Genomic DNA, 24,184 nt, shown 5'->3' with positions numbered 1-24,184 from the left:
AATACCTGACATGTTGTCTCAGCCAGGTGATTGAAGCTATTCTCTACCAAGACAAGTGATTGTGGTATTTAATGGCTTGATGTCATGGTGAGGATGGTCTGACTTTTCTAAAGAACAGTCTAATCACAGGACAGTAGGTATATATTTATCCCCAATACATTTTCTAATACCTGGCCAGGTTTTCCAACAACTTACAACTAGCAAAAAGTATCTGAGAACTAAGTAGTTTAAAATAATGTAGATGAGGCCACTCCTAAAGGTAAGATGGCATTCTGGATGGAACATGAAGTGCACAAATTAAATTAGCCATTAGATAAAAATTAAGGATCCTAAATGTCGTATTGATTTTGTTTAATTACAACAATTGGATAGGTACATTTAGTCAGATATAAACACAGTCCCATCAAATAAAAGCAGAATCTGTGCATTGGATATGTGTATAGTTTATATTATCTTCAACATTTTATGTGATTATATAGCAACTTTAAAAGGGAAATTTATTTAACAAATAGGCGACCTTTCGTACAGAGCCAGAGCAAAAAGTAAACAAGAGCACTAATTTAGTTGATGCTTAAACATGACAAATTAGAAGCTACAGGGACAAATACTGATCACATTTGCTGTCACATAGTTCCTATGCTTAGATGTGTTAAGTTGCTGATGGATGCTCCCTTTCCAGAAATTGTCCCTGTCTCTTTTCAGTCACTAAAGAGCTTAGTATGTCCATTCTCAGCTCGGCATCTCCTGGATGAACGACCCAAGCAAGTCCCTCAGTGAACTGTGAGACTTGCGACTATAGTGCTAGTGTAGTGAGCCACTCTCTGGAAATTCTAACTCTGTGTCTTGCTCCATTACTTTTCTTTTCTTCTTTCTTTCTTTTGATACTAAGTCGCTTTTATTCTTTTTAAATTTTTTCAACATAAAATTTTCATTGATTTTTCTGAAAATTTCACATCATGTGTCCTACACACTCATTTCCATGTCCTTCCATGTTTACCTCCCACCCTGTGACCTCCCCCCACAAAGAAAAAGTAAAAATTAAACAAGAATTAAAAAACAGAGGTGCTGGAGAGATGGCTCAGTGATTTAGAGCACCGGCTGCTCTTGTAGATGACTGAGTTGGAATTTCCAGCAACCACATAGTGGCTCATGATCATCTGTAATGGCATCTGAGGCCCTCTTCTTGCATGCAGGCATACATGCAGATAGAGCACTCAAACACAAAATTCATAAATAAATTTTAGAAAAAGATGAAGAAAACTCAATACAACAAACAACAACAACAAGAAGTCCAGTTTTTGTTATCTATATACTCAATGGAGTGTGGTTAATCTCTCAGTGGCTTGACCCTTAAATAGAACTGAATCTTTCTCCCCTCCCCCTTCCCTACCTGAAGCCATCAACTGTGGAGAGCTACACTTCAGCATCTCCATCATACCTTTTAAGTGTTCTCTTCCGGGGTGGCGTCCTTTCTAGGCTGTTACCTCAGGAGGGGTTGGGATGGGATAAGGGGTTATCATAGAGCATTCAATGTTCCTTCCTTCTAGCTGTACATCTGCAGTCATCAATATCACAGAAGAAGCAGTCTCTTTGCTCTTCACAGTGAGCAGGAACATGGATCCTGGGCCTCCACATAGTCTCTGGTGGCAGCAAGGACCACTAACATAGCCCCTAGTCACAGCAAGACCATGGATCCAGCCAGACATGGCCTTTGGCAGCAGAACAGCCCACCTGCAGGTGGCAGTGTAGGCCACTTAAATCAGTATGGTCCCAAGAGGCAGCACAGCTCATGGACATCATCATGGCTTCAGGCACCAGGACATATCAGTGACATATGTATGCCTTTCTGTGACAATATGGACCACAAACATCCACAAGGCTTGCCTTTGGGTAGGCACCTGGCCTGGCTGGATTCTCCCCTCTCTCAGTTGCATTTCTAATGGCACCAGGATGGCTACATGTTGATTTTGATGCTTTCAGTTAAACATATAACATATAAATGCTTTGCGGCTTAAGAAACTACCAAAGTGTTTTCCAGATGGCCTGAGGGTTTTCCAACAGCATTGCTTGAGAGCATTAAAAGAGGACAGACGGAAGCTTGGCCACCTTCACTCTAATATCATCTGGTGAAACAATAAACCACAAGGACCAGAGGGGAAGGGTATCCCACAGATGGAAAGCAGTCTCCCAAGCAGGGCCCTAATCAAGGGCCACGTGGGTTGATGGGGATGTTTAAATCCTACCCCAGGCCTCTAGGCAGGATGTGGAGATTCTCTACTGGAGGCAAGGGTGCACCAGCTACTGCTGAGCATGTAGCAGAACAAACCTGTGAGGAGAAGCCAGAGAGAAGCCATGGGTATGTTTTGTGCCTCACTTTACTGTAGCTGCACTTGATTGGCTGTGCCTCTTACCGCAGTGCCTACCCAAGAATGATGGTTATGATTTTTCTGTATATGTGTGTTCCTTAGAAGTTAACTACAAGTTTGACATGTGTCCTCACTTTGTTGATGGCTTCACAAAGACATTAGTTTTTAGTTTCTTTACCCTTTCTTATGGCGAGGATAGCAATGATGCCCATCTTGCTCTTTACTGTTGGAACTGGAAGAAAAATTTCCACCTCATAGGAGTTTTTAATAAATGTTTGTTGAGAGCTTTATTGTTGGTATTTTATCAGTAGGGTCTATTAATGTTTACTATAAGGCCTATAATTATTACTATGGCAGTATTATCTAACCTGCTGGCAATCAATGAAGACTCAGACACCTGTTATATTTTAAAATAGGCCCTTAGTTAACCTGGGGCAGGGCGGATAGTAATTCTCTAAACCACCTCCCGTATTAGGGCAGGTATGCTTCTATTCCATGCCATCTGCGTCTAATAATTCCTAATGAACTACCTCCCACTCATAATCCCAAATATTTGCTGACGCTCTTCATCTAGGCCAAACTCTTCCTCCACGCTGGCCATGTGCTTCTTCCTTTCTCTAACTCATCATGCAGCCTCCCCCTTCCTGTTCTTCTTCTCCACTCCTTTCTTTCCTCAGATTCTCTCTCCCCAAGCCCAGGAACCTTAGCTAGGCCTACCCAATTTACCCTGCCCAGGTGTGATGGCCTTTCATTGGTCAAACAGGAAGTCCCTTAGGCAAGGTTACATAGTATCCTTGGAGTACTGAGACAGCAAGCAGTAATTAGCATCAAAATTCATCAGAACAGCCTACAAGAGAACATATTTTCAACAGTAACCTTAAGCACTAAGGATGCATAAATGTACAAAACAAGAACAAATTGTGGACCTTAATATGAAATAATTATTAATATATAATTAAACATATATTCAATTAATCTTCATACATGCCACATCAAATAAAAGAAAGAATAAGTTCTGGAAACGAAGGCGATGGCTCAGTGGCTACAATGCTTAATGTCAAGCATTAGGACCAAAGTTCCCAGAAACCATGTAAACGCCAAGTGGATGTGGAGCTCATTGCTGATTCGGTCATCGGAAGCCAAGACAGGAGATCCCAGGGCAAACTGGCTAGCTAAACTAGCAATACTGGCCAGCTCTGGGTTTGATTGACAGGTCCCAACTCAATCAACAAGGTAGAAGAGCCATTGAGGGTGATTTCCATCACCAACCTTTGGGACTCGACACACATGTACATCCAAATGCAAAATGTGTTTTTTAACATACATGGACATTGTGCATACACACACATGAAAATAAGAAAGGAAAAAGAAGACAAATTCAACACATAATGAGAACCTTTATGAAAATTCGTATTAAGGAGACCTACACGGGTCATGTGCTACATTGTCAAAATTGTCATAGCTCAGTTAGGAGCTTTTTCGGTGGCATCCATCACCTAGGTGAAAATAAAATATGTTCTCTTCACTTATTCAGGAAATATCATTGGTTGAGTATTTTCTCATTTTAATTTTTAGAATATGAAACGACGTTACATGAGTCGACTGTCAAAATTAGGTGTGGGAGTCTTATGATTCACTGTGAAGTAAGGTACCAGCTCAATTACTTCCAAGCCTTAGAAGACAATATTCAGGTTAACACATGCTTGTGGGGGCTAGGTACATCATACTTGTGTCTTGAACATCAGCTTTCCTTATTAACAAAGCAGTATTGCATAACCATTTGTTTGGCAGCAGCTTTTAATAGCCTGTTATGCACCAGGAAAAAAAAAATAACTGCATTGTTAGAAATGGTTTGTGTTTCCCAGAACAACTGATCACAAAGTAATTTGTTTACAACTTCACCTATAATTGCCCACAAAAATAGATTTTAAATACAAAGCAGACTTTTGCTTTTGCTGTTATGGTTGTTTTGAGACAGCGTCTTTCTTATGCAGCCCAGGCCACACTTCAAATTTGAACCCTGCTATCTCCACTAAACCACATTTGGAGATTACTATTTCTGCCTTCAGATGTGAGTTTTATATCAGGCATTATATGCAATGATTAAATAATAGTTTAAAGTTCTATTTTAAAATTTTATTGTTAATATAAATTTGATGGGCTAATAATTATGTGGGATTATGAGTTGCAATATGATTTTTGAGGAAGGTATATAGTGCAGCATAAATAGCATATCTTTAATGCTTATCGTTTCTCTTGTGAGCATTTAAAGATTCTAGCAACATTTGATGAAGATATGAGCAGAGAAGGGAACCTATGTCTGTTACTGTTGTTGGACATTAGTATATGGACTCTGCAGGTTCAGGGGACATGCTCTAGATCCAATATAGTTTAGCTTGGATCATCAAAGGGCAAGTTATTTTTTTCAGAGAAAGCATTGATCCATGCGAATTCTGGAATGAAATAAATTTGGTCCCATTACCCTAAGATAATGAAAGAGTTTGACAGAATATTTTTTTTTTGTACTGGAGCAGGGACTTGTATTTAAATTAAATTTTATTTTATTTTTTGGCTGGAAATTACTCAATGGAGACATGTCGACAGGTATAGTTTTGTGAATCACTTTAGACATATAGTAGATTACTCTGATGAATACATTTTCAAAAAGCAATGACCTTATGTTTATCTGGGGGTTGTTTAAGTATATATATTCATTTGAAGTATGATTTTTCAATAAATAATAGTTTGTGATCCTGAAAGCAGAGAATGCTTATTATTTTTTAATAGTATCAAACAGCTTTAACTTTTTTTTCCCTGTGGCCCTTTAAAATCAAGGTAACATGCTTTGACTATGGTGATACATTTATATCTGTGTGTGGCTAACAGAAGGTACAATGTACATGAAAGCCTATTGGTAAACTGTTGGAAATGATTGATAAGAGCTTCAGTATATCCCTCCTATCAAAATGGTGCCATGTTAGTGTGTTTTTGGAAGTAAGACAACCTGTTTTATTTGTGTAGAATGGCACAGACATTTAACTGTAAGTGTGAGCACAATCTGAACTAATTACATGTAGCAAATACACCTACAGAAACACATTCTAGATTTGAAAGAAGAAATATAAATTTCCAGTCCAGAGTGTTAAATTGATCCCTTTTTCTGCCTTTTGATCCTGAATCCATGAGCAGAGAATGAAGCAGAAAGCCATGCAGAGAGAGGAATTTGCCAGAGAGATCAATTTGCCAATACAAAAATATGCTTGGATGCTTCTTAAGAGAGGAGGAATGAAAACTGCTATCTTGTGAGTGACAGGGAGTGAGAGCTACTGCATCACCCACTGCTCTGTCTGTGAGGAGGATGATAACAAGGTAGGGCAAAGCCAACCTGGAGCCACCTGTCTGCACAGCTCACAGAGTCAGGCTTGACCAAACGGCAGAGTGAGCTGGAAGAGACGCTGCAGCACTCGGTGCTTGTTTCCTTTTGTTGTTTTTCTTTAATTTGAGGTGTCAGCTAAACACATCTTTGTACAAGGCAATACAATGATAAACAGGAATCGGGATGGGAGAAGGAGCTTCCCTCAGGCATCATTTGTATTTCTTCACTAGAAAAGAAGTAAAAATATCCTACAAATATTCCTAAAGGCCTCATATTAATTAGAAGAATTGAAATAAGACATTAATCATTCTTTCACATAACATCACTTGATTCCATGCGAAATAAAGTATGGACTTATTTTTATTGCTATAATTCACATGTAAAGTCTATATAACAGATATAGCATTTTATAGACACTCAAATGACATATTTATCTTCCTGAGGATAGTAATAAAAATTATAGAATAGAATTTATAGAGATAAATGTCTTGGTATGGGAAAATGGTGTGTGTGTGTGTGTGTGTGTGTGTGTGTGTGTTTGTGTGTGTGCATTTATGTGTGTTTTGTGTCCATGAGATGACACCAAAAATCTTATCTTCCTGCTTGTCGTTGGGCAGGCAGACATGGGAACCTAAGTAATACTGAGATTTTTAACTGTTTGAATTCTTACTTTGAACAATGGCTGTGAGGATCTACACACACACACACACACACACACACACACACACACACACACACGCACACTTCTTGAAGGCCAAAACCCATACATATAGAAAATGTTATTAAACATCAAAAAGATGAGCTAATGTAGTGATTACGACTTAGCTGTTCAATGCTAAAGTGGACAATGGAAATTTGGGGGCTGATCTATTCTTATTTGTGTAAAAATGCTACTGCGGTCTACTATGCTTTCTACGTCACTCTTGTATATTAGTAGGTAACTCATTCAAATATTTGCAAGAGCTAAACAATAGTGAAAGAAGCAATGTGTACTTTCATACAATGATCAATAACAATGAATTTGGCTTCTCCAAAGTGCTGAGGATGAAACCAAGTTTGTGTGCTAGGAAAGCTCTCGAGCAGTTAATTTACACCTTTATTCTCTTAATTCACTTTTACTCTTCTCCCAGTTTCAAGTCTCCCAATAAAAAGACAAAGATGAGCATGATAATATTGAATCACATATATGTCACATTATTTTCTGATGATGGCAAATATGAAAGGTATATTTAACAGCTGATTAAATATAACAGGAGCATCATCTCTGGTTTGGTAACAGATAATCTCTTCTCTTTCAGGAATTTTATCAAAGTTTGCCTTACAGAGAATGTTCTCTGAATACCATGTCTGAGTCATGACCAGTGCCATTTTGTTTACACGCATTATTCAGTATGACCTTGTAAAGTATCAGGCAAGCTTGATCCATTGGCCTATAAGTCATGCTTAGACCTTGAAAACTTTTAGTGCATAAAAGAAGCTAAATGCTAAATTCATTTCTCCTTATGTATTCCCATTCAATTACCATAACAAAGTACAATAAGCTAGGCATAGCTTATAAACAGTAAAAGCCCAAGGTCATGGGGATATCAGCCATCTTCAGTGACTGGTCTGGATATCTATCCTGGTGGGGTTTTTTGGCTGTTTTCTTAGGAAGAATAAAGCATGGAGAATAGGTCTTAAGGTCTTTTTGTTTTGTTTTATTTTTTTACAAATGGCAGTGATGGTACAGATCCCACACTCATAACCTCAGGAATTCTGTACAAAGGCTGTACATTCTAAGATGTCTATCTCTACCTTAGAGGTAAGAAAAATTCAGTCTGTAGAAAAAGTAACTCTTTGTTATAAGATACCCTTTGTCATGGTGCTATGGCATTAATTTCTTTGAAGAATCAGCTTTCTTTTTTTCCTGCAGTTATGATCCATTCTTGGTATTTTTACTTTTTATTAATATTTTTTCTTGATTCCCTCTACTTTCTGTCTGGTAAAGTCAATGGAAACAAATTAGGCATATGATATCATAGAATAAAGACATTTTTCAAACAAATTTGGCTTGAAGAAAGTAAGTACATAACTTTATACTGGGATTAAAGATTTTAATATAGTTTCTTTGGGGAGTATTCTGAAGCTCAAACTAGGGGCAACTAGCTATCAGTATTTGTTCTTAGCCACCCAAAAAAAAACATTTACTCTTGATTTTGTTGTCTTTCTATTAAAGTGGATCTTTTTTGAAAATTTGAGATTCTTATTTCATTTTGTGTTTCTCGTGACTCATGTTGCTGTCCTGTATTCTGCCTCTATAATATTTCCCTGGCCAATCCATTACACTCATACAGAGGCAAAGATCCTGCCACTCCACAACACGGGTTAAATGGTAGAGCGTTTTGTGTTCCTAGGATGGTGAAAAATATCTGATATGGTCAAGAGTAACATAATGGTTAATTCAATTCTGGAAATTTTTTTTTCACCAAGATATCAGCAGTGTTGATGAATGTGGGCAGAGTATGACACTCAGCAGGAAGATAAATTCTTCCTGTTTGGATTATCACTAAACATTAAGAATCGGGGTTTTTAATAATAGTCTTCTTAAAAGTCCGTAGAGAGTTGCTATGATATATATGCTAAGTATAGAAACATCCCACCATTGTTTAACAATGAAAAAGAACAAGAACAATATTGTATTGTAATTACCCTTTCATTTACTTGAAAATACACTAGAGAAAAATAATGTAAGTTTTTCAGATGAGTCTAACAAGATAAAACAACAAATTATCTCTACTTTGCTTCATAACAGGACACCACAGACATCAACTGCTTTATTAGCTAAAGAAACTCTGGTGTACCTGTTAGTAAATCACACTACATTAATGTATGTCTCTTTCTCTCTTTCTCCGTGAGATGAATACCCAAACTGTACATCTCTGCTAATATGCTTTTAAGTGACAAGCTGTGCAGATCTGTAATGGTCATAGATATGTCAATGTGTCTTCTGTTGATGGACTGAGACTTTACTTGAAGATGCTACAGTGACATGTGAACAGAGGAGACTGAGAGACCACATGACTGTAGTCCAAGGTCCTTTGTTGCTCATCTTTTCTTAATTTTTCATGTTAACCATAGGTTTTGGGTGATAATTTTTACTTGAAATGTCTTCTCTTATAACTCTGCCTGTTTGACCCACTGTAATTCCTTGACATATGGGAGGAATACCAATTGTTCCAGGAAATGTCTCCTGATGATCACTACTGGCAACATTTTACATTAAATAGACAGTAAAGTGCTCTCCAATGAAATGTCACAACACTTTTTAGCTTTCTGTATTGTTTCACAACATGGAAAATTCTTTTGAATCTACCCAATGTGTTGGTTACTTCCAGGTTTATTTTAGTATCTGGAGTGAGCTGGGAGGAGGCGATACATGGTTTGATGACTTCCCTATGTCGTGAGTACATCGTGTCTTTTTTGAAACTGTCCATTCCAGGCTTTACCACATTCACCGCCTGTTTATCAGGGAGTCTTCCACAAATTATCTTCAAATCTCTGTAACTTACCTGTAACATTTTCAGAAAACCACTGGCTAGTGAGTGGATGAGGGGATTTTCGACAAGAAGTGAGCCCGAGTTTGCTGCTGAGTTTGTGCACTTTACTCATGAAGAGCCTGTTACGAACTTGATTTCTGGTTCTTTGCTTCTTGCCACAGTTTTATATGACATCAGTACTTGATATGAACACCAGAAGCAGTCTAAATTCACACTGTTGCCTTTATGTTTGGCACTTACACGTTGGTACAGGACATCAATTTCTTTGTGATTTGTTTAGTGTTTATGATATGAAGCTCACTTTACAATGTTCTTTTCAATAATGTCTTTGGATATACATGAATAAACCTAATGAAAACTTTGGCCTTCAGATATCTGAAAAATTAAAGTTTTTAAAAGTATGAATAATTTATTCTTCCATTGTTTTAAGTTTAAGATGAATTAATAAGATTTCAATTTTACCGACCAAGTCATAGATTAAAAAAAAAAAGCATGTATAAAAATATTCAGCCTTGGGGGCTGGAGAGATGGCTCAGAGGTTAAGAGCACTGACTGTTCTTCCAGAGGTCCTGAGTTCAATTCCCAGCTACCACATGGTGGCTCACAACCATCTATAATGTGATCTGATGCCCTCTTCTGACGTGTAGGAACAGCACTGTACATATAATAATAAATAAATACATCTTTAGGAAAAAATATTTAGCCTTTATTGTGAAACATATTCATGTCATTCTTCTCCACTGGTGTCTTGAAATGTGAATGAAATATGTTTCTATAATGTTTCACCACAGGCACCTCAGCCTGGGAAATAAGCACTGAATTTTGAGCAAGTGCCCAGTTTAGACATCCCACTGACACTGAAACTAGGCTCTTACACGTTGGTACAGGACATCAATTTCTTTGTGATTTGTTTAGTGTTTATGATATGAAGCTCACTTTACAATGTTCTTTTCAATAATGTCTTTGGATATACATGAATAAACCTAATGAAAACTTTGGCCTTCAGATATCTGAAAAATTAATTTAGTCCATGCTGTTCTATCTCATTATATCAGAAAAGGTGTAGGGAGAGAAGAAAGTCTCAATATCTCTGAAGAAAACATTAAAAATTTCAAGTTTGTCAATAAATTCCATGTGAGAAACCAGTGTCTTAATTTATCATTTCAGTAACTTCCCAATAGGTTACCCTGCCAGAGCACTGCTAGGATACAGTCATGGAGGTGCTGGAAACTGGGCACTCCCAACCACCTGCATGACTTAAACGTTACATGTGTTTTTTTCTTATAGGAAAGGGGCTTTATTTTTGAGAATTTAGTGCATGTATAAAAAGAAATATGATCATATAAACCCTCATTAATGATTAATGCCTCCATGTGCACCTCCATAACATCACATCCCTCTTCCAACTTATGTCTATGCTTTTCCTTCCTTCCTTTTTCCCTCTCACTTTCCTTCCTTTCTTCCTTTCTTTCTTTCTATTTTCTTCTTTCCTTCCTTTCTTTTTCTTTCTTTCTTCCTCCTCTCTTCCTTTATTTTTCCTTCCTTCATCTCTTCTTTCATTTCATTTTCTTCTTTTCTCTTCTTTCCTTTCTTTGTTTATAACACAAAGTGCTGCATATATGTGCTAAGGTGTGGGCCCATCTACCTGAGCATGGGAAACCTACTTAAATTAAGAATTCTTACTTCCCCAGCAAATAGCATTTGCTCTAGCTCTTCAGAATGGGGTATAGACTGGAGAGTACCTCCACTATCTACAGCAAGAGTGTGGCTGGCTTTATGTGTATGAAAGATTAAGGCAAACAAAATGAGTCAACTGACTTGAAAATCAAACTCTAAGTTGTAGAGGAAAGAAAAAAAAATCAAATCTTTATAATGGGATTGGATTTAATACAGATGGGAATAATATTTCTCAAAATTGACAAGGCTGGTGGAGGGACTCTATGGCACCAGGAAAAGCTTCTGTATGTTATATATACATTAAAACCAATGAATATTAGTAGTACACAGTGTACTTTTCTCTCTTTTAATATAAATATAAACATACTATATTTTTGTAAATTTATTTCTTTATCACCTTATACAGTTATCATTCTTTTGTGTTAGACCATGAAAAAATCATCTGGGTATTTTGACTGTCAATTCTGTGTTACACTGAATACTACAAATTATTACTTTAATTCTACTGCATAAAAACTATTAGAACTGAAGAATTCAGTAATTTGTAGCATATAATATTATTTTAAAAGACAGGACTGTCCTATGATTTAGCAATCCCTTTGCTTTGTATGAATCTAAAGGAATAATATTAGTGCGCCAAAAAGATGGCATGCTTCCTTGTTACTATAGTAATATTCACAGCAGTTATGTGACAACATCAACAAGAAGGTTGGGTTTCCATCAGAGGATGAATAGGTGAAGAAAATGTGGAACATGCAGACATGGAATGTTACTCAGTCATAAAATAATAAAGACCAATCTTTGTGATAGAATAAGCTGAAGATTATGATATTAACTAGAATAATCTAGTGTCAGAAAACCAAATATAATTATCTTCCAAATACACTTTCTTAGGAAATTGATCACATAGAATAGCAGTTATCAACCTGTGGGTTGTAACTCCTTTTTGGGTTGCATCTTAGATATTTATATTATGATTCACAGAAGAAACAAATTTAGAGTTATGAAGTAGCTGTGGAACAGTTGTATGGTTGGGGTCCACCACAACATGGGGAACTGTATTAAAGGAGTGCGCAAGGTGAGACTAGAATACTGATAGAGCCTGAGAATGACCCAGAAGGAGAGATGGCATAACATTGTACAGCAAGTATCAAGTTATAGTAAAAAGAAAAGTTTTTTTTAAATAAAAATAATAACTACAAAATAAAATCCTAGAAAGAAATTTAAGTAAAAAGGAAAATCCTGTCAATGACAATAAATATTGGTTAAAGAGATTGAAAAAAAAAACTGCTTTTATTTTTGGATTAAAAGAAGTAATGCAAGTAGCCAAGAAGAGACTTGATACCCTATGAGAATATATAGGGGGACGTAATCCCCCTCAGGAACAGTCATAGGGGAGGGGAATAATGGGAAAATGGGGGGGGGGAATGGGAGGATACAAGGGATGGGATAAACATTGAGATGTAACAAGAATAAATTAATAAAAAAAATAAAAATAAAAAAAAAATAAAATAAAATAAAAAAAGAAGAAGTAATGTTGAAAAAGTCCATACTGCATAAAACAATAAACAGGCTTGGTTCAGTCTCTCTCAAAATAGCAATAGTTTTCTTATACACAGAAATAACTGGTGACACTTACTGGAAAGAAAGATTCCAAACAGTCAACACAATCATGACTGAAAGAAGATGGAAGGCTAGAGATATCCTATTGTAAGAGACACTATGTACCTGTGTTACCAATAATGTTTGACAAATAGAGCAATGTATGAAAAGAAAGAATTGAAAATAAATCTGCGTAGTTACAGATAACAGGTTTTTGACAGAGGCAGCAAGAACACATATTGGACACACACTAAAAGGTACTGGGGAAACTGGTTATATATATGGAGAACAAAGTAAGATGCTGCCTCTGAGGCAGCAGAGAATCAGGAGGTTGCCAGGGAAATTGTTGGGTCTCACAGTACACAGTCTCCGTTTCAGTCAGAGATGGGAAGTTTATTCTCTCTACCATCCCTGTTCCCCCACATCCGCCCCGTAAAACACACCATGCTGACAAATGGGGAGCAAATGGATTATAACAAATTTCAAAATAGGTTTCCAATTAGTGGAAATGAATGGTTTGCTACATTAATGCATTCTGAGGTTTTGTCTGATAGTTGAAAGGTTATTATGTCAGATATAGATGCTGGCAAGAGATGGTGATTAAGGTGACAAAAAAGCCTGATACAATTTTAGCTCTTGATCTGTAGCTTTCCATTCCTCACCCATGTATCTAATCAACCATCTGAAAACACAGCAAAGCTGTGGCTACTTTTTTTTTTTTTTTTTTTTTTTTTTTGAAGACTTAGGTTCACTCTGGTTCTTAATACCACTCTAAATAAATAGCTTCAAGGAAATGTGAAAGATCCTTTGCTTTGTCTAATAAATTCTGTAGGGGAAAAAGACATGTTGAAGGAACTGAAAGCATGCTGCAGATGCTTAGCCACATGTGCAATGTTCATGTTTTAGTCTCTGTTAAATTTATGATATGATACGGCCTTAAAGATAGAACCTAGCACTCAGATCAAATATTCTCCTGTGATAGGAATTCCTTGAGAATGGTGATTGCACAGTGCTCCACGTGCACTTCAGAGCCCCACAGGACCTGCAACCATAGAGAAAATAGAAAAAGGAGAAGCTTTCTTTCTGCTTAGGGAAAATAACTCCCCTTTACCTTAGAGCATTTATTTCGAAAGCCATGCAATCTGAATATTTGATCTGTCATTTTGAAACACATATAAATCTTCTTAAAAGCTAAGTTCAATCTCTTCTAAATTACTTAAGTTTTCTTGAATTGTAATAAAGTTTTCAAAAGTATGAATAACTTATTCTTCCATTGTTTTATGTTTAAGATGAATTAATAAGATTTCAATTTTACCGACAAAGTCATAGATTAAAAAAAAACATAAATTTTAAAATTTTAAAAATTTATTTATTTATTCACTTTATAACCCGATCGTAGCCCCCTCCCTCCTCTCCACCTGGTACCATCCTCCCTCCCTCTTCCCCCATTTCCCCTCCCCTATCGAAAAGAGGAGCTTCCCCTCTCCCCATCTCAGCTCATCAAGTTGCATCAGGACTGGGCATGTCCTTTTCCCTGGTGGCCTGGTGAGGCAGCCCTGCAATCCTTTAGTGTGAGGTACTAATGCAGAGTTCAAAGTTTTAAGTTAGGCTAATGTACAAGTTGTGCTTCAACCACTGTGCATTGATAAAAGCTTGGGAACTTGTCTAGACTGACTCAGATGTTTTTATATCTTTTTTTAATTAATTTATTCATATTACATTTCGATTGTTAGCCCTTCCCCTGTTTCCTCCCATTCTTCCCTCCCTCCCATTTTTCCTTTTCTCCCCTCCCCTATGTCTGTGACTGAGGGAGACCTCCTCCTCCTATATATGCTCTCAGAATATCAAGTCTCTTCTTGGTAACTAGCTATCCTTCCTCTGAGTGCCACCAGGTCTCCCCATCCGGGGGACATGGTCAGAAAAGGGGCACCAGAGTTCATGTGAGAGTCAGGTCTCACTCTCCACTCAACGGTGGAGAGTGTCATGTTCCTCGGCTAGGTCTTGGTAGGGGTTCGAAGCTTACTGCCTATATTCTCCTTGGCTGGTGCCTTAGTTTGAGGAGGACCCCAGGATCCAAATCTGCCTGTCATAAAGTTCTTCTTGTAGGTTTCCAGGACCCTGTGGGTCCTACTATTTCCTCTTTCTTCCATGCTACTCTTGCCTAAAGTCTTAATCGGATATCCTCTCCTCTGACCCACTTTCTTGGTAAGTAAAGATTTTCATGGTACGTATCCCTTGGACTAGTGTTTAATGTTTCACTTTCCTGAATTATAGAATGTCATATGTCATAAATGCCTTTGTTGTCTAAAATAATTTGAGATGGATAATATCTATTTTCTCTCTACTTGTAACACAAGTAGACAGAATAATATGATGTGTATTCCTTTAAAATTGTGTTTGCCTGGTGGCACTCAGAAGGATAGCAGGTTACCAAGAAGAGACTTGATACCCTATGAGCATATACAGGGGGAGAAGATTCCTCTCAGTTACAGTCATAGGGGAGGGAAGTAAGGGGAAAATGGGAGGGAGGGAGGATACAAGGGATAGGATAACAATGGAGATGTAATATGAATAAATTAATAAAATATGTTTTTAAAAAGTCAAAAAAAAAAAGAAAACATGTATAAAAATATTCAGCCTTTATTGTGAAACATATTCATGTCATTCTTCTCCACTGGTGTCTTGAAATGTAAATGAGATATGTTTCTATAATGTTTCACCACAGGCACCTCAGGCTGGGAAATAAGCACTGAATTTTGAGCAAGTGCCCAGTTTAGACATCCCACTGATACTGAAACTAGGCTAGGTGAGAGTGGTTTTGATGATTGACCTTAGTTATGCTACAGTGAAGCAGGGAGACTTCTTTGCAAGAGTGTCATGGAATGTTATTGAGTGAGGAAAATAATTTCTTGACAAGCAAAAAACCCACGGAGTACAAAAGTGAACTGAGCATATCACCAAATGTATTCTATTACAAGAACTATAAAAATTAATCTGTGAACATTGTACACCACCTTGTTTTACATTGGGGATTCATCCTGTGCATGAAAAGATCAGAAGTGTGTGTGGAGGTTGTTCAGAGAGATAGACAGAACACTAAGATGATAGACTTTCTATCATCATCTGCTAATATTACTTCTGATGACTTTTCTTAACAGTACAGAACTACACACAGCCAACAACAGTTGGCTAAGGATGAGCTAGGCCTAGAAACCATGCTTTTGGTATCCTAGGCCACACTGCTTTCCAAATCACTGCTAATCTTTCTGGTTGTTCCAGAAACTATGATCCCAGAGCTGAAATGTATCTGAACTTCATTTTTCTCCCTCTTTCATTTTTGGTATCTTGTCTTAGTAAGTAAAAATGCTTTTGTTACTCTGATAGTGAAGTTATTATAATTGATAATTTATATTAATTTCCTTGCTTAAATGTAGTACTTTTATTTATGTTTTTACTTGTCCTTATATTCTCTGTTACTAAAATAAGTTTCATTAGATAAAGAAGACAAAAATTCAAAACAAAAAAAACCTAGTAAGCCATCATCAGTTTAATGGACCAATAATGGGTTTTCTTAAGGACCTGGAGAGTTTCTCTGGATTGAAAACCTCTAAACAAGCTACAATACGCAGTCGGCTTCTTCGAAAGTAGAGGAGCCAGGTTTGCATTGGAGTCTGGAGTGTGTGTGTGTGTGTGTGTGTGTGTGTGTGTGTGTGTGTGTGTGTGTGTGTGTGTATGTGTTGAGAGGGGGAGCATTCTTGCTTTGAATTGCAACATGATTTCCAGTTGTCAAAATACAATTTATTCTCCCTCCTAAAATATTGCCAGTCAATTAACACTGATAGTAACCAAATTTAATCAGCTAAATTTAACATAAATTATGAATCACAAATGTTATGGTACTTTGGGTTATTATTGTTACTTGACAATGAGTTACTGCATCTACTTAGTTACATGGAAGTAGCACTTTTTTTCTGCCTGTGTAAATTCTTAGCAGATTCCCTGTAATAAATAACACATTTTGGGTTAACATTTATTCATTAACATTTGCTTTTTCTTTCATCTTTGTAAGAAATAACAAAAGTAAATTGGTTTTGTTAAATACTGTAAAACTACACAACAAATTAAATATTTTTAACATCTCAAACCTTTTAAGACTTTTACATGAATGTTTCAATGCCCCAGACCCAGTGAAACCTTTGTTTACAAAGAGGCCCACTGTTCCTGGGGCCAGGCTTGACGCCAGTCAGAGAAGGAGACAGACACTACCGGAGTTAGAATTAAAACCAAGTGCATGTCTTGTTCCTCTGCATGTACTCTTCTGAGCATAGGCTCTTGATTAAGAATAACGTTTGCTTTGTCTAGAAACTAATTGAATTGATGTTTTTTTGTTTTGTTTTGTTTTATTTTTGTGAATCTAAACTTATTTCTAACAATCTTTATAGAAAGGCTTTGCGGCTTAAGGCAAGAGTATGTTTTAAAATTATATTCTCTTATAACCCTACAGAAGATGTAGTTGTAGTTTTTATGAAAAAGACCTGGCTTCTGAGAAATATATCAAGCTCATGTTGGCCATCTATCCTACATGTCAAATGGAAGAAAATAAATAGCAAAAAGCAGAGAAAGGAGATTTATTCAATATGAACACACAGATAATAGGACAGCCATAAGTGCATCTGAAAATTTCAAGTCCGTTCTTGGGATACTTGCCAGAGTGCTAGAGTTAGATAGAAGGACTTGAGGTAAGGAGCAAGAGATATCTGTGGTTCAGTAATGTTGGTCAACATACCACTGGCAGAAGTCTGTATTATGGTCCTCAAGAGAATCACTCTCCATAGGGAGGCCTCAGCACAATCAATAATTGTGCTCTTCTAGACAGTAGTCTCTTCTGCAAAGCTTTGTTCTTTCCAAATTCAAAGTTACATCCAATTAAGGTCACAGTTAAAAAGTTATGCCAGAGAATCCTGAGCCTCTCAATCAGACTACTGAGATAATAGATGCCAAGAACTGAGGATTTTCCCAGGAATCTCATGCTGAGAGAAGAAAAAATATGTTCCAGCCAGAGTGGGAACTTGTTTTTTATTCTAATAACTTCTGAAAATATCTTATTAGATGAGACTGAAGCCCAGACAATGATAGGTTGATGGAGGTGAGCACATATCTTGACTGAGATTATTTGGGTATGCACATTGTTGATGTATGACTTTCTTTATTCACTAATATAAAGTTTCACCAAATTGTTATCACCTTGAAACACTGATTTTTCTGTGACCTCAATCTGTTTCCAGGCATGGTCTTCAATCTTTTACCCCCTTTGAAATAAAAGCTATATTTGGTATTGGCATAGGAAATAGGGAAGTTAAACGATCTACTTAAAAGGCCCTATGCATACACCAGAAACTTAAAATATCATAAATACTTTCAGTAGAATTTCATGATACAAAATCAACCTACAAAACTAGCTTTTCTGAGTATGGTTAGTGAAGTTGCCCTTGAAGATTTGAGAAAGTCTTCCAGTCAGTGGTGCCGCACGCCTTTAATTCTAGCATTCAGGAAACAGAGGCAGGAAGATCTCTGTAATTTCAAGGCCAGCCTGGTCTATAAAATAAGTTCCAGGACAGCCAGGACTGTTTCACAGAGAAACCCTTTCTCAAAAAACCCAAAACCAAATGACAACCCAACCCAACCCAAACAAACAAACAAACAAATAAAAAGCTTTTAGAAAAGCAGTCCTTTTTATAAAAGGTTAAAAATACAGGTTAATAATAAACCTCAGAAAGGGGACAAATGAACTCTATAATGAAAATTGAAGAAGATAATAGATTATTTATGCTTATGGATTGGCAGAATTAATAATGGGAAAGTAGCTATCTTACCAACATTACAGTCACCATCAAAATACCAATGACAATCTTCACAGAACAATAAAAAGGAAATCCTAAGAGTTGTCTGGAAGACTCCAAAGAGTGAAGCAACTCTAAGTAGGAAAAATGATCCTGGGGCTGTCACAAGTCCTGACTTTGTCCATTATCCTAGAACCATATGACAAAGACTGAGGAATGTAGCTCTAGCCAAGGACTGGCTATATAGGATTCTGAGGGCACAGGAGATACCCGGAACATTGAGAAATAGTTTGAAATGAAATTCAAAGCTTCTTTTCAATAATGGAAGCTCTCATAAAAGTGAACAGAGCCCATAGACTTTTCAGTATCTTTAGCCATTAAAGAAATAAATCTATGCCTGTGTATGTATGGGTGTAGGTCATAGCATTTAAAAGAAAGTCATGAAGGGCCCTTAATAAAGATGTATTAAAAGGTGAGAAGGAGAGGATAGCAGCACATAGGTGACACTTAAACAGAATGGGGGCTTCCGGGGAAGAAAAATTGGTTAAATAGGAGGGGGACAGGTTAGGGCTTACGAGAAAACAAGTGGAGAAGATCAACAATAACAAAGGAGAGCTGGAGAGATGGCTCAGTGGTTAAGAGCACTGTCTACACTTCCAAAGGACCTGGGTTCAATTCCCAGCACCCACATGGCAGCTCACAACTGTCTGTAAATCCAGTTCCAATGGCTCTGACACCCTCACACCAATGCACATAAAATAAATTATTAAAAAAAATAACAAATGATATAAGAAAATTCTAGAATTAAACCTAAGGTTACAGTGCAGATAAAAACAAAATTGCATGTTGTTGTACTTTCACTTTTGTTGCTATGTAAAATATCCTGACAGAAAGGATTATAGGGAAGGAATGGGTTCATTTGGCTTTCAATGTCAAATTATAACTTATCATTTTGGGAAAGTTAAGGCAGAAGGCCTTATCACGTCCTAAATAGAGAATGAAGAGAGAATTAATGGGTCCTTGTTTGTTTACTTGTTCACATTTGCCTAGTATTCTTCACTCTTGCATGGATCAGAATCCAGTCCCTAGGGGATGACGACATTCATAGTAAACTAAGTCTTCCTGCAGCAATTAAAACAACCTTCTGCAGACATGCCCACCAGCCAACAGTCTAGACAATTATTCATGAATTACCAAAGTAAGAAGGTCATATTAGATTTTGAAGGGTTAAGAGAATGAGTGAAGGTGAATATGATTAAAATACATTGTATGAACTTTTCGAAAACTTGTGAAAAATTAAATTTTGATATAAAAGTCTTAGTGAAGAATGCAATAGTGCACTCCCAAACCCAGCACCCATTTGAAAGCAAATAAGAGATAGTTTATTCTGATGTCATATTGAGTCATAATGGCCCAAGAACACAAAATTTAGGTTATCACAAATTCCATGTTCTAATATATAAGCAGTTTCATAGTTTTACAGAACAGACAAAGTAATCAATCAAAGCAAGTTGAAAGTGGCTCAGTGGTTAAGAGCACTGACTGACTGGTCTTCCAGAGGTCCCAAGTTCAATTCCCAGCAATTTCTTGGTGGCTCACAACCATCTATAATATGATCAGATGTCCTCTTCTGGCATGCAGGTATATATGTAGGCCGAGCACTGTATACATAATAAATACATAAATCTTTTGCCAGGGGGTGATGGCGCACGCCTTTAATCCCAGCACTCTTGGAAGGCAGAAGCAGGGGGATCAGTATGAGTTTGAGGCCGGCCTGCTCTAAAAAAAAAAAAAAAAAAAAAGAAAAGAAAAGAAAAGAAAAGAAAGAAAAAGAAAAAGAATAGAGAAGAAAAGAAAAAAATGTTTTGATGGATGCATCTGAGAGTGGCAATAAGAAGATAGAGGGAAGTGTTTTTATTTGTCCAAGATGTTGTCTGATGACATTTCTTGCCTTTCAGGTTGGTGGAATCTAGTGCTCTCTTAAGTCAATAGATTTCAAAAGGCTTCTATTTGTCACAAGACATTAGTTACCACACAACAGGGCGCCAAGGGCTAGAGTTCCAGAGAGCTGTATTCAGCTTCCTTCCAGCTGTAAATATGTATTCCCTCTCCTTGATATCTTCATCTGCATGTGCTGTCATTTGTTTTATTGATCTTGACCTTTCTGACTGAGATAGTATGGAATCTCAGAGTAGTTTTAATGTATTTGTACATCCCCGATGGCTAAAGAGGTTGAACATTTCTTTTAGTGTTTCACAGCCAATTCTGTTTTACCCTTAGAGAACTCTCTGTTTAGTTCTGTACCTCATTTTTGACAGATTATTTGTTGTTTTTTATGTGTAGATTCTTTTTTTAGTTATTTATATATTCTAATTAATAAATATCAATCAGATGTAATTTGTAGAACACTTTTACCATAGGCTTTTACCATAGAACACTTTTACCATAGGCTGCTACTTTGCCTGAATATCAATATCAATCAGATGTAATTTGTAGAACACTTTTACCATAGGCTTTTACCATAGAACACTTTTACCATAGGCTGCTACTTTGCCTGAATGATAGTATATTGTTGTACAGATATTTTCAACTTATCGGGGTCTCATTCATTAACTCTTTGCCTGTGTTATATGAGACCTGTGTAGACTATCCCTTCTGTTTCTATGAGTTCATGTAGCTGCTCTACTTTCTATCCTTTCAGATATTGACTGAGGTCCTTAATCCAAGTGGTATTGGGCTTTGTGTAGAGTAATGGTTAGGAAAGCATTTTCATTCTACCCACAGCCATCAAGTTTGATCAGCACTGTTTAATGTCTTTTCTCCAGGGTGTATTTCCAGTTTAAAAAAAAAACAAAAACAAAAACAAAATAATAGGTGTTTACAGGTAAGTGATTTTAGGTCTAGGTCTTCCATTCAGTTCTGTTCGTCAATGCATTTGTTATTATGCCAACACCAGCTGTTTTTATTGCTGTAGCTCTGTAATATAATTTGAAATCTTCGTTTGTTTAGTTTTGTTATCTGATGGCACTAGAGATAGGTCCAAGGCCTTGTCCACACTAGGAAAGTACTGTTACAACCACAACTCCTAAGACTGTGTTCTAGTAAGTGTCTCTGTAATAATGTGCAGTGCTTACTTTGCTCAGCTTTATCAATTGACAGTCTTACATATGGTCTATATTCATGACTTTCCTCATTTTTGTGAACAAATACCTGATAAACATTAACTCTGTGGAGTTTAGCTAGATTAAGTTTGTCTCAGACTTTGAGGGTATTTCCTATCCTTGTGGGAAAGACATAAGCACAATAACACTCAGCTATGGTAGTAGAAGCTTGCTCACATCTGAGTCATCAGCAATGAGAAGTGAAGGACAAGAAAAAGCAGAAGCTATAAATACCAAGATTGACTTAACAGACTCACTTATTCCAGACTGGACCACCTCTCAAAGGTTCCACTATGTCACACATGATGCCATTAGCTGGAAATCAGATATTCCTACAAATAAGCAGTGGATGTAATTTTAAATCCAAATCATAACAAGAATAGTCCAGAACTATCTTAAACTACAGTGTAGCAAAAGTGTATTTGACAGCAGGTTACCGAGAAGAGACTTGATACCCTATGAGCATATACAGGGGGAGGTAATCCCCCTCAGGAACAGTCATAGGGGAGGGGAATAATGGGAAAATGGGAGGTAGGGAAGAATGGGAGGACACAAGGGATGGGATAACCATTGAGATGTAACAGGAATAAATTAATAATAAAAAATTTTTTTAAAAAGTGAATTTGAAATCACTTAAACATAATTTTATCCCAGAAGAACTATAATTTCAAGGCTCAACAATTTCAGGAATCCAGCAAATTTCAATTCTCTTTTTTCATCCTAGTTGAGCAGTATGAAGGCATCGTTGTGAAGTATCCCCACTTAAATTTGCCACATTTGAAGGACACTTTCCATCTGTGGCAAACTTTTATTTTTCTACTGCATATTTAAGACATCTTCCTTGTAATTATTTTGCAAACGAAATTTTTTTTTGTCTCAGGAACCGAAAAAAAAATTTTCTAAATCTACTTTTAAAATCATGCTGGTAATGTTGATATTATTACAATTCTTTAATGTGAACTTCACAAACCAGGATAGCTAATTATCTATATTCAAATCTAAAAGGATCACAAGAATGATTCTAACTAGAGCTCACGCTGTATATCATTTGGAAAGAAGTATATAAAGCTCTCCTTGACTTCTTATGGTAATTGGTCCTTCTTTTATGCTAGCGTATAATGTTCAAATGACGATGTCATGAGAAATCCTTTGTTGTTTTCTGTAGCTAGCTGCCAAAATTACTTTGGATGTTGCCATCAATGTGGGTGTGTATGTGTGTGTGTGTGTGTGTGTGTGTGTACAGAAACACATAAGCACATATACACATACACATACATATAATATTCATATAATGTGTATATATGGGTAAAGGGGAGGAGAGAGAGACAGAGAGAGAGACAGTGACAGAGACACAGAGACAGAGACAGAGACACAGAGAAGGAGAGAGACAGAGACACACACACACACACACACACACACACACACACACAGAGAGAGAGAGAGAGAGAGAGAGAGAGAGAGAGAGAGAGAGAGAGAGAAAGAGAGAGGTATTCAGAGTGCAATAACAGTGCATACTTGCTTGAACCTGGCCAATATTTTTGCTTTTGGAGCTCAGACTAAAGATGCAATTTTGTAGTCTCATTCCTTACATTACAGGATGGCAATTCACTGATATCCAAAAAATTGTTTATTTGTAAGTGAGAAAAATTGTCTGAAGAAAAAAATGGAAAGCTCCTCATTTGGCCATTTTTCCTTCTTTATAGATCAGATGACAACAGCAACACAACCTTAGCTCTAGTGAGTGAAGGGTCATGTGGTTCATCTGGATAATGGGTATGTGAGATGAACACTTGTACTGTGTCTGGTGTGAGGCACTTAGAATTTACAGCGTTTACCTCTGCATTTTTCTTGCCTAAACACCATGAAAAGTATTAATCTTTAAAAGGGGGGAAATACTTGCTAGTACACTCAGATAGTTGTCACTATCTTAGAGTCTACTTATCTGTACACCTATATTTAATGCAAGGTCTTGATATATAGTCATTGTTATGATTAAAGAGTTCTGGAAGGGCTTTTGGTAGATCAAATGTAGTTGATTTATCTTTTTTTTTTTTTTTTTTATCCAAAATGTGTTTATTGGGGTGGTTTCCCCCTCATCTTGAATTAGGTACTTTCAGTGCTGCTTCCTCCTGAAGGAGCATCCTTCTGTCAGCCTTGCTTTTCCTCCTGTAGGCTGACAGAGAACAGTGGAGCAGCCAACACACAAGACTACCGTTTGTGCATGGCTAAAGACCGTGGTGATTTTATAGCAGCCTGGGCACTTGACATCCATAAAGTAGGAGTTGGGGCTCTGCACCAGGCGCTTCTTCTTGTGTTTCCTCTTCTCCTCTTCTGGAGAGGGATGAAGGAGATCCTTTGCGAGAGGCATGTTCTCGTAGGGAGGTCGTCACCGCCGGAAAGGCTGATTTATCTTATAGAATAATTATCTCTATAGAAGTGAATTAGCAAACATATCGTAGTTCAATTTAATATTTCTTAATTTCTTTGGACTCACTGTTTTGCCATATAGTATGTTTTAAAATACAATATGTTTTAGGAAATGAACCAATAAATTATTTTCATTTATAAATTTAATTAATGAAATCTCTTCATCAAAACAACTCTTATATAAACTTGTGAAATTCTT

General features: G+C 36.9%; 1 protein-coding gene across 1 annotated transcript; it reads right to left on the bottom strand.

Moving 5' to 3' along the window:
* Positions 1-23,594: 23,594 nt before the first annotated feature.
* On the bottom strand, positions 23,595-23,955 carry LOC127196205 (40S ribosomal protein S27). The gene has a single exon (XM_051153749.1). It carries the CDS (start codon positions 23,924-23,926, stop codon positions 23,672-23,674), a length of 255 nt encoding a protein of 84 aa, XP_051009706.1. The 5' UTR covers positions 23,927-23,955; the 3' UTR covers positions 23,595-23,671.
* Positions 23,956-24,184: the final 229 nt, after the last annotated feature.

This window comes from Acomys russatus, chromosome 12 (genome assembly GCF_903995435.1).
Source record: "Acomys russatus chromosome 12, mAcoRus1.1, whole genome shotgun sequence".
NCBI classification, from domain to species: Eukaryota; Metazoa; Chordata; class Mammalia; order Rodentia; family Muridae; genus Acomys; species Acomys russatus.
This window is presented reverse-complemented; position numbering and strand designations above follow the sequence as displayed.